The following is a 16523-nucleotide window of genomic DNA, read 5'->3' on the forward strand; positions in this document are numbered from 1 at the left end:
GACCACAAGAGGGCAGTGTTGCCGAATTGAAAGGAGTCACATTTTCTTTTCATTTCAGCGGACAACATGCAACATAATCTCCCTTCCTCATTCATCTCTGTCCTTTTTGTCATCCCGCAGAGACTTTAATGGGATCTGACGGGATATTGTAACCTCGAGCGAGCTTCCTGCCTGGACAGCAGGAGCGGAACAAAAAAGGAGGGAGGGGCTGTGAGGGCGCTCTTCACGACGGAGCCAAACACAAATACATTAGCATCAAAAGCAGGCTTCACTTTCATCTCCTCTTTTTTTTTTTTTTTTTCATCCTTTCGGTCCCGTACTCACCTGACTGGCTCGTGGTAAAATTGATGCTGGTGTAACGAGCTGGGAAAGGGCTCAGCGCCGACACCTCGTTCATGGCTTGCACCTGTTCCAACAAGAACAACACATGGCTGACATGGACTCTTGTTTTATTCACCAGTTATGCGTTCATTTGTATGATTTTTCCAAAACTGTGATATCTTTGTATAAAATGTACACAAAACTAAACTTTGACCATAAAATGAAACTCTAACCCACGAACCTTAAAACAGGCGTGAATCCCTCACTAAAACCTTCACCACAGGTATGAACCCCAATTCTGAACCCTGATAATGGCGCCCACCTGTATGAGGTAAGTGACTCTGGTGAGCAGGTTGTTGAGGGTCACGCTGGTTTGTTTGAGGTTGGTCTGGACGGGACTGAAGGTGACGCCTTCTCCGCACCAGGAGCACAACGCCGGGTTGGTGATGGTGGGCGAGGGGCAGGTGCGACAAACCACTCCGTACCAGACTTCGCTGCGGCCTCCCATGTCCACCGGAGGGCGCCACCTTAGGGACACCCCGCCGTCGCCGCTCTCGTATTCCCAGGACAACGAAACTGGAGCGGAGGGAGGAGCTGTGGAGACAATAAAAAAAGTGACGTATAGAACCAAGGTTCTATGAGTCCCGAATGACCACTAGGTGGCGATGCTGAACAGCAATATATATATTTGCTTTTGTACATAACAGCAATGCATATAAACCACCTACAAACTCTAATAACAATATTGAGGCACTTACTTGCTAATGCAAGCACACATTGATCGCTTCACAAGCAAATTAGATTCCCCTTCAGCGGACAATTAGCATAGATTTTAAACATAGAAGGCCAAAACATCCCTAATGAAAATTAAATTGCACTAATAAAATAGCCACTAGAGGGTGCTAGAACTGCACAAATGGAAATCAACCTGACTTTTTTCATATCACGATATCACAATATAGTCCTTATTGTGACATCCCTACAATTAACTGAGATCAGCTCCAACTCGCCCTGTGACCCAAATCAGAACAAGCACTGTTGGGGAAAAAAAAAAAAAAAAAAAAGATGGATTTACGGATGGTTGATCCTTGCTGCATGCGGACAAATGCTAAAGCTAGGAATCCAAATGCCACAATTAAAGATCTCCAAGAGCGAAGAAGAGATGATGGATGTGACGCCTGGCTGTGCACGAGCAAGATAAACGACTCGAGGCCTCCCTCAGAGCGGGACCGACAAAAGCGAACAAAAAGCTCACTTGTGCAGGCGGACGAGTTGGCATCGCCGGCCGCCCGGTAAAAGCTGCTGCGGCATTCGCACACGCTGGACCCCTCGCGGCTGGTTCGGCTGTTGGGGGGGCACGCCGAGCAGGGGGTGGAACCGGAAGCCGGCTTGAAGTAGCCCACCGGGCAAGCTGCAGGAAGACACACAAAGGAGGGTTGAGTCCGAGTTTGCAAACATTCAACAGGAGAACTTTATGCATCTTTCATGAACGTTAGCATTGCTTCCTTTACAGAAGTCTTGTTTAAAATGATGTCACAACTTTTTTTTTCTTGTAATATTCTGACCTTTATTTCTTCCACAAAAAAAGAAAGAACATTATTCACACAAAATTGCACATTTTTTCCTAAATAAAAAAAAAAAAAAAAAAAAAAAAAAAAGATTTACTTTTTGAACTTCATGACAGTTTTTCTTGAAAAAAAAATCTTATTTTATTCTCACAAACAAATGTATTCTTGTCACATTAAGATTTGTCTGGGAAAAAAAAAATACAACTTACATTACCAAAAAAATATGACTTTTTGTTTCTGGATGAAAGAAAAACATCGTCATTTTTCCTTTTTTTTCCTTTTTCTTTTGAAAATACATCAGAATTCTTGAAGAGTTGTTATTTTTTTTGTATTATTTATGATGATGATGATGGTGGTGATTCTATTAATCTTACTAAATCCATATAATGTTCAATTTTTTTTTTTAAGAAAGAACTATTCACAAACTATTGCTACTTTTTTTTCTGACAATTTTACATTTGTGTAATTTTTCACTTTTTTTCCTTTTATTGTTGTTGCTGTTATTGTTACTGATGATGATTATATCAATTTTATTAACTTTTTTTCCCTAAAGAAAAGACCGTTATTCACAAACTATTGCTACATTTTCTAAACAAAAACTTGATTCTTATAATTAATCATTGACAACTATAACTGTTCTTATTTTTTCTTAAAAATCTGTTAAAAATGAATTTATTATTCTAACATTTTAAAGATTTTTTTCCAATAAAGATTACAAAATAAAATGCATAAAACTATGCCATTTTGTTCCTGAATAAAGTGTCTGTCTTTTTGTCAAATATATATATTTTTTTTAATTCTTGAAACTTTATTCCGAGTAGTTAGAATTAAAATAATCCCTTATCCTATAACTAATATTGTATATCAACGACAACAACAATAATAACAATAATAATAATAATAATTATTATTATTATTACTACTACTACTACTGCAATTGGATGGCAACCAGTGCAGGTTGCACCCAGCCTACTGCCCGAAGTCAGCTGGGATAGGCTCCAGCAACCCTTGTGAGGAGTAAGCGGTTTAGAAAATGTATTATTGTTATTATTATTATTATTATTGTTTTCACCCTTCATTGTGGTCCTAAGATATCTGAAGGAAACGCACGTGCTGTTTGGTATTTTTCCTCCCTGGACAAATGTAACCAAAGCACCAATTATTTGTGTCTGAGCATCAGATTTTTGTGAATTAGCGGTCCAAGGCGAGGCCTGTTATTAGTCGTTGGCGGGATGCATCGAGTGGGGTTCTGCTGTTGAAAGTCTAAAACGGTGCACGGCGTCCTGCCAAGCCGCCGGTCGCCGTCGACTGCGCGGAAAAGCTCCACATGGCGTCTTGGCTGCCGCCATGTTGTTGATGAGAGGGCAGAGGTGACCTATTTGAACGAGAACAGGTCATTTGGACCAACATCGATAATCCTTCTCAGCCGCGGCTCTGATTTGGATGCTTGGAAAGGGAAAAGCTAGTAACTCCCAGAAGCTGTCATCATTGAAAACACAAAAAAGTAATTGAATAAAAATGTATAGAATCTCTGTCATGCTAAAACTGCAAGTGACTCACTATATTTGACTGCTTCAAATGCGGACTGTGTGTCGAGTGTTAATGTCAACCGTGTGCCGGCTGAACTTCGAGGTCGAGGCCAAACGCGCTCGCCGACGCGCCCGCAGCCTCGTTTGTCCTCCGCTAACCGTGAGACGATTGAGCGTTGACGTGCTGCCATTTGAGCAAACGCCCTGTTCATATGTCAGCACCCAACAGGAGTAACATTTAAAAAAACATCTCTCTTTAATAAGTCAACTGTTAAGGGGAAGTCAACCTTGAATATTTCTTGACAATAATATGTTAGATGTGACCTCACTAGTCTAAACATGACATTCTGATTAATATTACATTTAGAAGCCAAATTCAGCCATTTTTGTCCACCTCAGGGGGCGGCCATTTTGCCACTTGCTGTCGACTGAAGATGACATCACAGTTACTCGGAGCTCAGGCAACGACCAATCACAGTTCACCTCTTGTGTGAAGCTGCACTGTGATTGGTTGTTACGTGAGACCTGAGCAACTGTGATGTCATCTTCGGTCGACAGCAAGTGGCGAAATGGCCGCCGACCCCTGAGATGGATGGAAAAAACTCCCATTCCACTAACGCTGTATTAACCAGAATAACATATTTAAACTACTCGGGCTGCGTAGAACATATTATTGCCCCAAACTTTTTTTTTTTTTTTTTTTCGGGGCGATGAAAGAGAGAGCGCGAGAGTGAGAGTGAGAGAGAAGTTTTTGAGAGCAGGTGCTCAAGCACCGCCCACAAGAAAGGGCGGCCATCACCAAAATGATTCAAAGGCAAAATATTCGGAACACCTCTCCGTCCAATTCGCACCACTGCAAACTCCACCTAGCACTAATATTGACAGACGCATCGATGACCGCAACATCATCTAATGCTTGTATTTAATTATTGACGACAATATACTAGCCCTGCAAATACGCCCATGAGTGACTTTTAGCATGCTTGTACTTTCGAGGCAATGCCATGACGTCATCGCTGCTCTCATCTGTGATGTGTTCGGCTGCATTTCACATAAATACGTTTTAATGACCCGATTACAATGTTTTCCTATCAACATGGACAAACGTATTTTTTTTTTAACTATCTTAATTGTAAGTATCTGAATTTGAGTGTGAATGTAGCCCAACAGGAATCCTAATTGCCCCTTTAGTCATGGCGTTCTGTTTTGTTCTTGGAGGTGTGCCGTGAAGCATAACAAATCAATATGAAGTTGAGCAAAGTGCCGCTAGAGGGATTTTCAATGACATACAGTAAGTACATGCTTTAGCATTTATCGCTTGTCATTATGATTATTTCATGGGCTTTTATCCAGCAGTCCATTTTGTGTAGCACTTGTCCTCATTCGGGTCACCGGGTGCACTTGAGCTTACCTCGGCTGACGATGGGCGAGAGAAGTTGGGTACACTCTGGACTTGTTGCCAGCCAATCACAGGGCTCCTTAGATAAACCGCCATTCATGCCGTAAATGTTGTAGCATTTTTTTTTTATTTTTATTTTTTTAAATGAGGCTTTACAGCGTTTTTGTGGCAGATTAAGAATACATGACTGCGAGTGTTTGTCTACATGTGTTGTGCACCATTTGTGTTTAAATATCTCTTGCTTAAAAGGTTTAAACTGCTAAAATATTGATGCTAGTTTATTTAGCATGTCTATGGTGTTTTGTCATGTGTTTTAGCAGGAAGCTAGCGGGCTTCCATCAAACAGGGATGTGTAAATATACAAGGTGCCATTCTCTTTTGTTTTATTTTGAGGTTTCCGGTAAAATTCAAATGGGTTGTCAATAAACATCTTGAAGCCTTTTTTTTGACGAAGAAGAAGAATTGTTCTTTATCTGCCAAACTGCAAGGAATCGTGAAGTTTTCTGCCACCAACTACTACTACAACTCAAAGTTTTGCTCGTAACACGAGTAAAAAAAAATAAAAAATTAGCTGACTGACTGCTTGTATCTTGAAAAACACGTATGTTTGGTCGTTTGTAAGTCAAGGTTTCACTGTATGTTGTTACGTTCAGCGGATTTAAGTTTAAAGCGTATGTAGTAGGAATGGAAAAATGTTGAATTGTTGTGATTGTATTTCTGCTAATGTTTTATGTTGTTTGTTTTGTTGTGTTTCTGTAAAGCGCTTTGTGGCAGCTAAGGCTGTTTGAAAGCCTCCTGACTACCAGGGAAAAAAAATAATGTTCAATCATGCTTATCTTAATATTCCCCAATCATTTGTGAAATAACTGAAAAATGCAAAAGAAATTAAAAATAATAATAATAATAATAATTTTGTTTTTAAGCTATGATGTGTCCACTACAGAGGACAATTTTTAAAACTTAAATGCTAGGCTCAAATACAGTTAAAATAATTCAAACAATACTTGAATGTGTTCTTAAGAGTCTTATAGAAAACAAGCTAACAACATTTAAAGCTTAAATTTGTTCAATAAAAAGTGTTCTACACTTACTTTTCCTCTTCCCTAAAAAGTGCTTGTACTGAGGGAAGGTAGCAAAGCCCCACCCCTACACATCTGGTATCATTGGAAAGATCTGAATGTCCTCTATAGAGCACAAAAGGAGTTAATTTAATCGTATGCACTGGGTGGGAGATATTCAGGTTTAAAAAAGGTCCACTACAGTGGACAAATTTGAATTGCTGGTAGTCAGTACGATATAAATAAAGATGACTTGACTTGACTTAAGGTCCCTGACTGAATGAACTCGAGTAATGTTCCAACAGTGTTTTTGTAATGCTTTGTTCTATAATTATTACAACATTTTTGCTAATATCCATTAGTCTAGTCTAACTATATTTCAAAGGTCTTACAGCCATGTGTAATGCAAAAAAAAAATAAAAAATAAAAAAAATAAAATGATGAGCTAAGTAGTGTAACAACAGGTGGAAATGAATTTGTATGTTATTACAGCGATATATTTTAGTCCCATGTATCAAACCTTATCATTTTCACTCAATTTTGTAAAAAAAAAAAAAAAAAAAAAATCTGGCAAGATAAACATTTTTGATAATAATGACGTGTTCTTTCTACACACAATAAAAACAATCAACAACACGCAAGTCCAACGCGATTCAAGAAGGCTGTCGTGTTTTGGAAATAATGTGTCTTCTTCATGCTCCACCTGACCTTATTTGCACAATCTCGTCCGGGAAATGTCTTCAAGCTGACATGCGGACGCGTGTGCGTGTGGACAGTTGCTGCCGCGCCGTGGTGGGAGAGGACGGGAAGGAAGAAAGAAAGAAGGAGCTGGCAGGAAGTAGAAGAATAGAGAGAATCAACTGATAAAAGCCTTTCGGTGTTCTCGCTTGTCTCCTGGACGTCCGTGTGGCTTTTATACAGGTGTGACGAAAGGAACGGGGGGAGAAAACAGACGGCAGGACCAAGAGCGGCCGTGTGAGTTCACGGCTTGAACTGGAGGACGAGGAAGTCAAGAAGAGGTTGTTAACTATAGCCTTCCTCCATCTTTAATGCGCCATGTGCGCATCAGAGGACGTGTCCTCTTTACAGATTTGACATGAAACATGAATCGGCTAAAAAGCATTATCCCACGACGGCGAAACCGCACTGATTACAGCAACCCTATATTTATTGTACGCTCTGAAAACTATAACAGGTGCTCTTGAAATTTGGCGGGCAAAAAAATGTTGATAAAAGGCCTTTTTAACTCATTCACTGCCTTTGACAAGTATACTTGTCAATTGTATTTTTTAGAGCGGTGCTAAATGGGGGCGAATCTGAGCATGCTCCACTGTAAATATCAAACTTGGAAACAACTTTACTGATGCCCAACCACCGGTAGATGACATCATTGCCCCATTTTATAGGAAATAAACACAGTTTCAGAGTCCATGGGAGAAATGGCTGTATTTTGGCAAACCTACATTTTTCTGCTGTCAATTATAAAAGAACGGGACGGGACAAAAAGTAGGGAGTCTATTCTGTTATTTGGTAGATTCGGTTTATATATAATTATTGAATGTAATATCACGTGAGTATTGGAAATGTAAAAATTTTCTATAATGACTGGCAGTGAATGAGTTAATTAAGCGATTAATCGTGATTAATCAAAATTCTAAGGTGTGATTAATTTGATTCAAAAAAATTAATCGTTTGACGGCTCTAAGTTTTAATTAGTTTTACAGCAAGTTTGCTAGATTTATTTTTTGTAGATACTTTGTTTTAGTGTACATTTCACTAGTTTTAGGGTTAGTTTTAGTTTTTTTTTTATACACGTTTAAATAAATGGAGTATTTGTTGAGTTCAAGAAAAAAAATATTTACAATTTATTTATTTTATACAATTTAATTTGAGGACTACCAAAATAAATATGTTTAAAACGAGCTCCAAAAGCATGTATAATATTAACTGACAAAAATAACAACAAAGAACATTTCTGTAATATTTACAGTAAGTTTTAGCTTTGTAAACATAAAATGCTGTTTTATTTATTTTTTTTAAAAAAAGCATTTTGGTTTTTTTTTTTGTTAATTTTTTTTCATGAAAATATATTTTTTCCCCCCCCCTAGTTTTTATGAACTATTCCTACCTTGGTTGACTCATAAACTGTGCTGATCAGCAGGATGTGCTCGGCATGGCGCAAATCACATTCATTTGTTAAGCCTCCTGTTATATTATTGATGTGTGTTATTTTGACTGAGCGGGATTAAACAACAGGCAAGGTAGTATATTCAAACAAAACAAAACAAAACCTACAGGAGAAGAGGAGGGCAGCTCAATGTGTAATTGGATGTCAACATCATACTTTGCTGCTGCCTGGATCAGTGACCCACTTTTTTTTTTTCTTCTTCTTCTCCTCTCTCTTTTTCTTTCGCTCTTTTGACTCCCAGCATAATCTGTCACGCGCGCACACACATATACACGCGGTCAGGCACAGAAGCGAGCACACGAAAGGGAGGGATGCACCGCGACTCTCCATGCAAGGTCTCAGTGGATGCTGAGACCGCCTGGACACGAACCCGCATCACGCACACGCTCAGTTACAACTCGACAAATCACATCCTTCCTTTTGTGTCCGCGATGATATTACAAGTAGGACGCCCGGAAAGAGTGAGTTAATGGCCACTTGCGAATGGTGTACTTGTAATACAATCCCGCCGTACAGTCGCGCAACCAAAATTGTGTTATGACAATCAGGCCCTCTCAGCCAACAACGGTGACCTCGGACCCCCGCAAATGTTTCCAACAGACACGCTCCAAAATGTTTCTCTGTAGACTATTTTTTTTTCCGTCCTGTAAGAGGACTTAGCGCAAGTGTTTTCCAAACCTCGTTGAGCCAAGGTGCATATTTGACATCACGGCACGCTGCCAAACAAAAAATGAACGACACGAGTACAGTTCAGCCTCACTTTTCTCACTTTTCGCTGTCCCACTGCATCACACATTTTAAAAATTGTACTGAGGTTGTGCATTCTTTGCTATATCGCAGGATTTTTCTGTGATTATTTTTCAACAAAAACAGTTACTGTAGACTCACCTAGCTACGGAGCCATGAGCGAACGCAAAGTTTTTTGTTTCCCACCCCCTCCTACCGTGTCACTTAAGGGGCTCCGTAAACACTTCCGGGTCATCTTGCGCGTGAACAAAAGCGACGTGGATGTTGTGTTGACTCGGAAGTACATTAACTCGTTTAAAAAAAAAAAAAAAAAAAAAAAAAAAAAAAAAAAAAAAAAAACTTTGCATTATCTCGCAATCTTTGCGAGGGAAGGCAAAGTTGTTGTTTTTTTTCCCCCATACCATGTCGCCTTAGGGGCTCCGTAAACACTTCCGGGTCATCTTCCGCGTGACTAAAAGCTACGAGGATGTTGCGGTGACTCGGTCGGAAGTACATTAACTCGTTTAAAAGGAAAAAAAAACAAAAACAAAAAAACCTTTGTATTATCTCGCAATCTTTGCGAGGGAACGCAAAGTTGTTGTTTTTTTTCTCCCTACCATGTCACCTTAGGGGCTCCGTACCGAGCAACAAGTACTAGCCAGGACAAAATAATGCACAAAAGACAGAGAAAGTCCAAAGTTTGGGATCATTTACACGAATGGCAGTTACACAATGTCACGACGTCGCAAATTATAACCAATAAAAATGCTACTACTGCGATTGGCTGGCAACCAGTTCAGGGTGTAACCCGCCTACTGCCCAAAACCAGCTGGGATAGGCTCCAGCACCCCCACGACCCTTGTGAGGACCAAGCGGTTAAGAAAATGGATGGATGGATATATATTTTTTTTTTACACCGTACAGGGTTGAAAGTGGGGATGATGACCTCAAGTGGAAAAAAAAAAAAAAGTCATATTTGCTCCTCACATGAGTATATTTTGGCGAAAATACGCATCACACTGAAGATGTATGTATGTTGTGTGTCTCTAAGTACACGAACGTAGACTGGGACCAGATGAGGTTTGCAAGGAGCTTGTTCCAAAAGAGGCCAACGCACACCTGCCTGCCCACCGACACACGAACTCGTTGACGTCTGGTCGAAACAGGCGCAAATGTTTCCCCCGCTCAAGTCATATTTATTTTTGCGCGCGCGTGCTCCGCCGAGCCTCTTCGTCTCCCACACAAGGACTCACAAATGTCAAGAAGAAAAAGTCATCAGTCAGCGGGAAAGCAAACAACATCCGGCAAGCCGGCGCGCACGTGTGCGCTTTCAAACGAGACGAGGGGAGATTGGGCACGAAAGCGAGCTTCCGAATGTCACCGCCATCGAATAGCAGGGGCGGATGTTAAATTCCGCTCTACTTGCTCGTGACAAACTCTTTGATGAATAATTAAAGCCGGAGTTTTTCAATTTCGTTCTGCCGAAATGTCAGCTGTGTTTTCGCGTGCGCGTCATGTCGGGAAACGGCGACGCCTTTGCCTTAGAGACGCGGACGCCGTTGTCGTCAACTTGAAGTTTGAAAGGTTGTGTCGGGACAAGGGTACAAAACAAAATGCAAAGTCTTAACGCAAGGGCGTCTAAACTTTTCTTTCCTTTTCTTTTTTCTACAGCTCCACTTTTGTATGGTGTTCCACAGGGTTCAATTTCGGGGCCTCTGCTCTTTTCATTGTATTTTCTGCCCCTGGAACAACAAAATGTACGGTAAGGCTGCACAAGATATCGAAAAATGATCAATTCTGATATATTGGCACATGCAATATGCATAAAACAAAGACATGCAATAAGTTTCATATGGAATTTTGTGCATTTATCTAAATTTGACCAGTCAGCTACTAACCGCCATCCAACAGTTGAACATTATCAAGAGGGAATTACAATTAATTTACTGAGAATATATTGACCTTGTTGCATGAAAAATTGTATTCTTTCATTAGATGAGAAAAATGTCATTTCTTTGGGTACATGTTAAATATCGCAATGATATCGATATCGCTATATTCAGCAACTGTATCGCATATCACATGATTTTCCAATATTGTGCAGCCCGAATGTCCGGTCAGCAACACGACAGTCTTTATTTAAAATCTTTAATCGTAATTAATCGCATGACTTCAATAGTTAACTCACAAATTAATTAATCACAAATTTTATTTGTTCTCTAAATGCACAAGATTTTTTTCCTAAGTTTTCATACTCTTGTCAACATAAAAGTGGGGAAAAAAAATTGATGCAGTAATTTCACAATATCCATCCATACATCCATTTTCTTAACCGTGTTTCCTCACTAGGGTCGCGGGGATGCTGGAGCCTATCCCAGATGGCTTCGGGCAGTGGGCGGGGTACACCCTGAACTGGTTGCCAGCCAATCCAGGGTTTATTTCATAATAATTCATAAAATTGAGTTAAAGTTAAAAAGATGCACTGTACTGTGAAAAACGAGTGATATTGATTTGTCTTGAGGTCATTTTCTGCCACTAGATGGCATAATTGCATTTGTAAGACGGTGAAAGCTCAGTGCATTTTTCTTTTCATATTAAGAGCTATATCATCTTTAACATCTGCACATTTTTAAAATTGTAAAATACAACTTGTCAAGCATTTTTTTTAAATTGTGGCGTTATGGGAACTTTAAATTAACTCATAATTAACTAATTTTGGCACCACTAATAGATAGATAAATAAATAGATAAATAAATAAATAAATAAATAAATAAATAAATAAATAAATAAATAAATAAATACCCATCCATCCATTTTCTTAACCGCTTTTCCTCACTAGGGTCGCCGGGGTGCTGGAGCCTATCCCAGCTGCCTTCGAGCAGTATATATTTATATATCATTTGGTCACAACAAAATTGTTTCTCATGGAATCTTTTTGCATTTTCTTGCTGCCCCGTCTTTGCGGAACACATAAAATTTGTAAAAGAAGTGCTCGAAACATCGAAAGGCCAGGCACTTACAAAGTGCCTCCTACTTGTTAAACAAGTGCTAAGCCGAAATGCAAATCAGCCGACGCACTTAACAGCGAGAGAAGTCCATGTTCTTTTTTTTTTTCTTTTTTTTTTTTCCTAAGTGAGGTGTCTAAAGCGCCGCAGGCAAAACAATCAACATTTATTTCACAGACGCGCAACTCTTAAAGCTGACGTTTGGATCCGAGCGGCCGGCCGACGACGTCCTCAAAAATGTGCCGAAAGAACAAAAGCTCGCACGTCCACAAAGTCCCCGCAGTCATCTAGCGATGTTTAATTACCACTTGATGACTCCATCGCCAACTCTTCCGACAATGCACTCATCGCTCAGTGAACGGATCAACAACAACAAAAACCACACAGTCCAAAGACAGTTGGAACCGTGGGTAGCCGAGTGTTAGATCCTTCATTAGAGCCTTTCAATCAAGTCAGGAAAAAGAGAAAAGAGCTTTGACATATTTCACAGCTGACTTGGCGGGACGCAAAAGCGCTCATTGTCACGAGCCACGGGACTTTGGCAGCAACGTTCATGAGAAACTTTTCATTCCCATGTTCAGACTTTTTATTACAGTGGACCCGAATAGACAGAAAAGAAAAAAAAAAATCTTCAAAGTGTTTCAACGACATTCTCAAATCTCATAATATGGAATTTTTACGCTGTCAATGACAATCACATCATTTCTTCATTCAACAGTTTGTTTAAGATACATCCTATATTGTTCAATCAATGCCGGCCACCCGTGGTGTGGCATCGTCACCCCCCCACCCCCTCCCCGTTTCCATCATTTGCTCACAGACGAATGGCCATTACATCCCCGTGACCTAAATGTGTCACATCCCTCTCACATGATGACTCTCCTAACCCCCCCCTCGTGCTCTTCTTATATCTCTACTGTTTGTTCATCTCTTAATTGCCCCCCTCCCCAAAACAATAAATAAAAACAACAACAGCTGAACAGACAATGCGGGCATCATGATGAGAAACATGATGGCGGTCACCCAAGCGGCCGAGCATCGCCGTGCGTTTTTGCCGCGGAGACAAACGAGGCCGGCGCCATATGGACGCGGTTGCCAGCGGACCCGCCTGGATGAGTGCAAAAACGTTTTTAAATAGATCGTGATGGATTCGCAGGCGCGGGCGCAATATGGTGGCATGGGCCCGCGCGCGGGCGCATGCACATCAGATACAGTCGAGCTTGGGCAATTTCCAGCACGATGGCTTGGCACACAACGCGGGGGAAACACGTGAGATGACCAAAGTGGTGTAAACACAAGCAAACTTGCTGTGAAGAATACATTTGATTTATAATTTAAGTTGTCAATATCACCTTGGTCATTTTTTACATCTGTTTGCCTGTTGATATTTCAGAAGATGCCTTATGTGGGGTGGAAATAAATTATTTTTTTAAATAAATGCCAAAGTGCACAAAATAGGATTGGAAGTCAACCCCCCCCAATTTTTTTTTTTTTGACAATAATGTGCTTTATTTAGCCCAAATAATAAAAAAAAATATATGGTATTCTGGTTAACATTGTGTGAGTGGAATTTGAGTTAAAGCAGCAAAGTCGAGCAGTTTTTATCTAAAAGGCGGCCATTTTGCCACTTGCTGTCAAGTAAAAATCACGTCACGGTTGTAACAACCAATCACAGCTCAGCTTCAGACAACAGGTGAGCTGTGATTGGTCGTTGGCTGAGCAACTGTGATGTCATCTTCAGTCGACGGGAAGTGGCAAAATGGCTGCCTTCGGATATTGATTAAAAAAAAAAAAAAAAAAAAGATTGGATTTTGCTGCATAACTTATATTCCAAAAATGTAATATCAATAAAAAATTTATGTTTAGACTTGTGAGGTCACATATTCTCAAGAAATGGGTAACAAATGTGCTAGAATGTGACCATCATTCAAAAAACAACATCTTAATATTAATATTAATAACGTCATTTTTTGGGACAATACTGTATGTTATATAAACTTAAAAAAAAACTTTTGGACACTTATTTTTATTTAACATTTGTAGTTGCCAGATTTTTTTGGTTTAAAAAGATATTTCAACAATATTAAACAACTACATTTATTTAAAAAAAGGCATATTAATGACAAATAAATCATTTTCTGAAGTAGTTTTGTGGTACGTCCAATGGCCGTTTTCGGTATGTGCAGCCACAGACTCATTTAACCCTTCTTCATGCTCCATGAAATGGATTTCTATTGACATTGTGACATGCAATCAATCGGTATGGAGCATTTTTGTCATGACTGGGTCATGCCAAGGTTAAGTTTGGGTCATGCAAGGGTTATGTTTGGGTCATGACCGAGAGGTCAAGTGTCTGTTTTGAACTTTTGTAACCATCATCTGGTTTCAACTGGAAAAACACTATGTGATGTCAGGAGCTACGTGATGTCAAGAATCTTTCATCTCTTTACTTGAGCAGCAGCCAATCAGATAATTCAATGTCAGTTACAGCCAATGCGATCAATTCACTGTCTAATTAAGCCAAGCCGAGAAGTGTATGTTTGTCGGATTATTACCTCGGTTCCTCTGTGCATCTCCACAGCCCAAGGGGGTTTGCCGTCTCGAAATTCTCGATGCATTCTCATGGTTTCTCGTCTAGTCAAGTTTGTTCTACGCCTCTCGATGTTATGCGAATAAAGTGTTAAAACTCTTATTTGTGTCTGTGCTTTTGGCATCCAACTTCAGAACATAACATTTTTTACTCCCTTGTGGAGACGTTAGAAGAGGTTCTCTACGGGTTTTGCTCGAAAATGTTAAAGCGTTTCTCAAAGTGGCGCTACAGGAATGGCAGACATTCCAATATAGCGTCGTCCCTCTTATTCCTCCGCAAACAGAGAAGCCGGCGTCGAGGCTCATCAAGCCCATCTGCGCACTCTTAATCCTTCCACATGAGGACGCGATCACGCGAGCGCCCCTCCGCGAGCATGACTCGAGCTTACCCAAGCAGGCAGATCCATTAAGGTTCGGTTCATAGCCCTCGTCGCAGACGCACCCTCCGACCGGCACCATCCACTCGCCCTCGGCGTTGCAGTGCATGCGGGGCCCGCTGGCCCCCTGGGCCTCGCTGTGGGGGACGCACGCGCCGCCCACGGGCACCAGGGCGGTGGGCTCGGCGCCCGAGGGCGTGGCCGGGTAGGACGCCAAGTAGAGGCTGGTGGCCGGGCAGCGGCGGTAGAAGACCGACACGCCCATGAGGGAAACGCAGGCGCCGCTGTCCACGATGGCCAGGACGAATCTGCCCCGCAAAAAAAGGGAGGTGAGTGTCAAGAACGTAACGCTAAGCTAACAAAAAACAAAAAAAACGGTACTTCATCGCGTGTTGTTTACCCGTTGCGTGTGAGCGGTGCAAAGCTGCGTGTCTTGATGTTGATGCGGCTGTATCTGTTGGGTTGGTACTGATGCGGCGAACTGGGCTCCACCTTGGAAAAACTTTTGTCTGCCGCGATGGTATCAATCTTCACCCAGCCCTCTCTGCTCTCCTTCTCGCCGCTGGAAGTCTGCACGGGCACACAAGTGAAGAATTACTGGACAAAATGTAAAAACAAAAAAAAATATTACATGAGTCACGCCACACAGCAAGGATTGGAGGGGGGGCAGTGCCATGCTCAAGGGCACATTGGTGGTAGCTATCTCTCCAATAACTAGTTGCAATTTTTTCCCCCCTCAAGATATGTACAATAGTAAATGTTGAAAACTACTGTACAGCATAGCAATTTCAGTAATTGAAAAAATAATTATGATGTGCATAATATCATGACATCCAAAAATAAAATCGACATTGTTTTGATGTATTTATACGTTTTTGGGATTGAATGAGTTAATATGACATAAAAAATACACTTGTTTTTAGTGTATATTTACTAGAAACAAGTGAAATTATCTGCCAGTGCAGTAAGATAATTTTACTTACTTAGATTTCTTGAAATAAGAAAAATGTGTCGCTCTATATTAATCTTAAAATGAGTTTAAAACACTTAATCTAAGCAACAAATAAGGAAATTAAATCTTAAAATAAGCTGTATGCACTTATTGCAAGTAACAAAACAAGCAATTAAATCTTAAAATAAGCCACAAACACTTAAGAGAACATCAATTTCAGATTGTGAGAATGCAAACGTTTGAAATCAACTTTTCCTGCTTCCTCAGCGCAGCTCCCATTTCCAAAATGGCCGTGCCTGTGAAACTTGACTCCCGCAAAAACATCACACAAAACCCAGTGCAGAGATTAAAATGAGCTTTTTGTATTAACCTTGGTTGTTCTTAATCCCACTACTGCTTAGTCCCACTTTCGTATGGTGTTCCACAGGGTTCAATTGTGAGGCCCCTGCTGTTTCGATTGTATTTATTTTTGGACTAGAAAATTAGTGCTATTGTTAAACTAAACTTAAAAAAAAAAAGTCAGCTCTTTGTTACAATCAACTGATTGGCATCTACCTTGAAATAATAATAATAATAATAATAATAATAATAATCCATCCATCCATCCATTTTCTTGACCGCTTATTCCTCACAAGGGTTGCGGGGGTTGCTGGAGCCTATCACAGCTGGCTTTGAGCAGAAGGCGGGGTACACTGGACTGGTTGCCAGCCAATCACAGAATAATAATAATAATAATAATAATAATAATAATAATAACAATAATAATAATATAATCAAAGGTGATGACAGTGGCTGTGTCCGAATGTGCCC

General features: G+C 40.4%; 1 protein-coding gene across 2 annotated transcripts in view; it reads right to left on the reverse strand.

The window, feature by feature from the left end:
* Window positions 1-16523, reverse strand: part of ephb6 (eph receptor B6) — a 42992-nt gene that overhangs the window by 5529 nt on the left and 20940 nt on the right. For both annotated transcript variants that reach the window (XR_013284259.1, XM_077526556.1), the window contains exons 4-8: window positions 15162-15331; window positions 14774-15069; window positions 1577-1732; window positions 644-915; window positions 325-406 (exon numbers count right to left, since the gene is read on the reverse strand). Coding sequence is in view for 1 of the 2 variants with exons in the window: in XM_077526556.1 (XP_077382682.1) it covers window positions 325-406; window positions 644-915; window positions 1577-1732; window positions 14774-15069; window positions 15162-15331 (976 nt within the window). In the remaining variant the exon portion in view is untranslated. The remainder of the gene's footprint in view (window positions 1-324; window positions 407-643; window positions 916-1576; window positions 1733-14773; window positions 15070-15161; window positions 15332-16523) is intronic.

This window comes from Festucalex cinctus, chromosome 7 (assembly GCF_051991245.1).
Source record: "Festucalex cinctus isolate MCC-2025b chromosome 7, RoL_Fcin_1.0, whole genome shotgun sequence".
NCBI classification, from domain to species: Eukaryota; Metazoa; Chordata; class Actinopteri; order Syngnathiformes; family Syngnathidae; genus Festucalex; species Festucalex cinctus.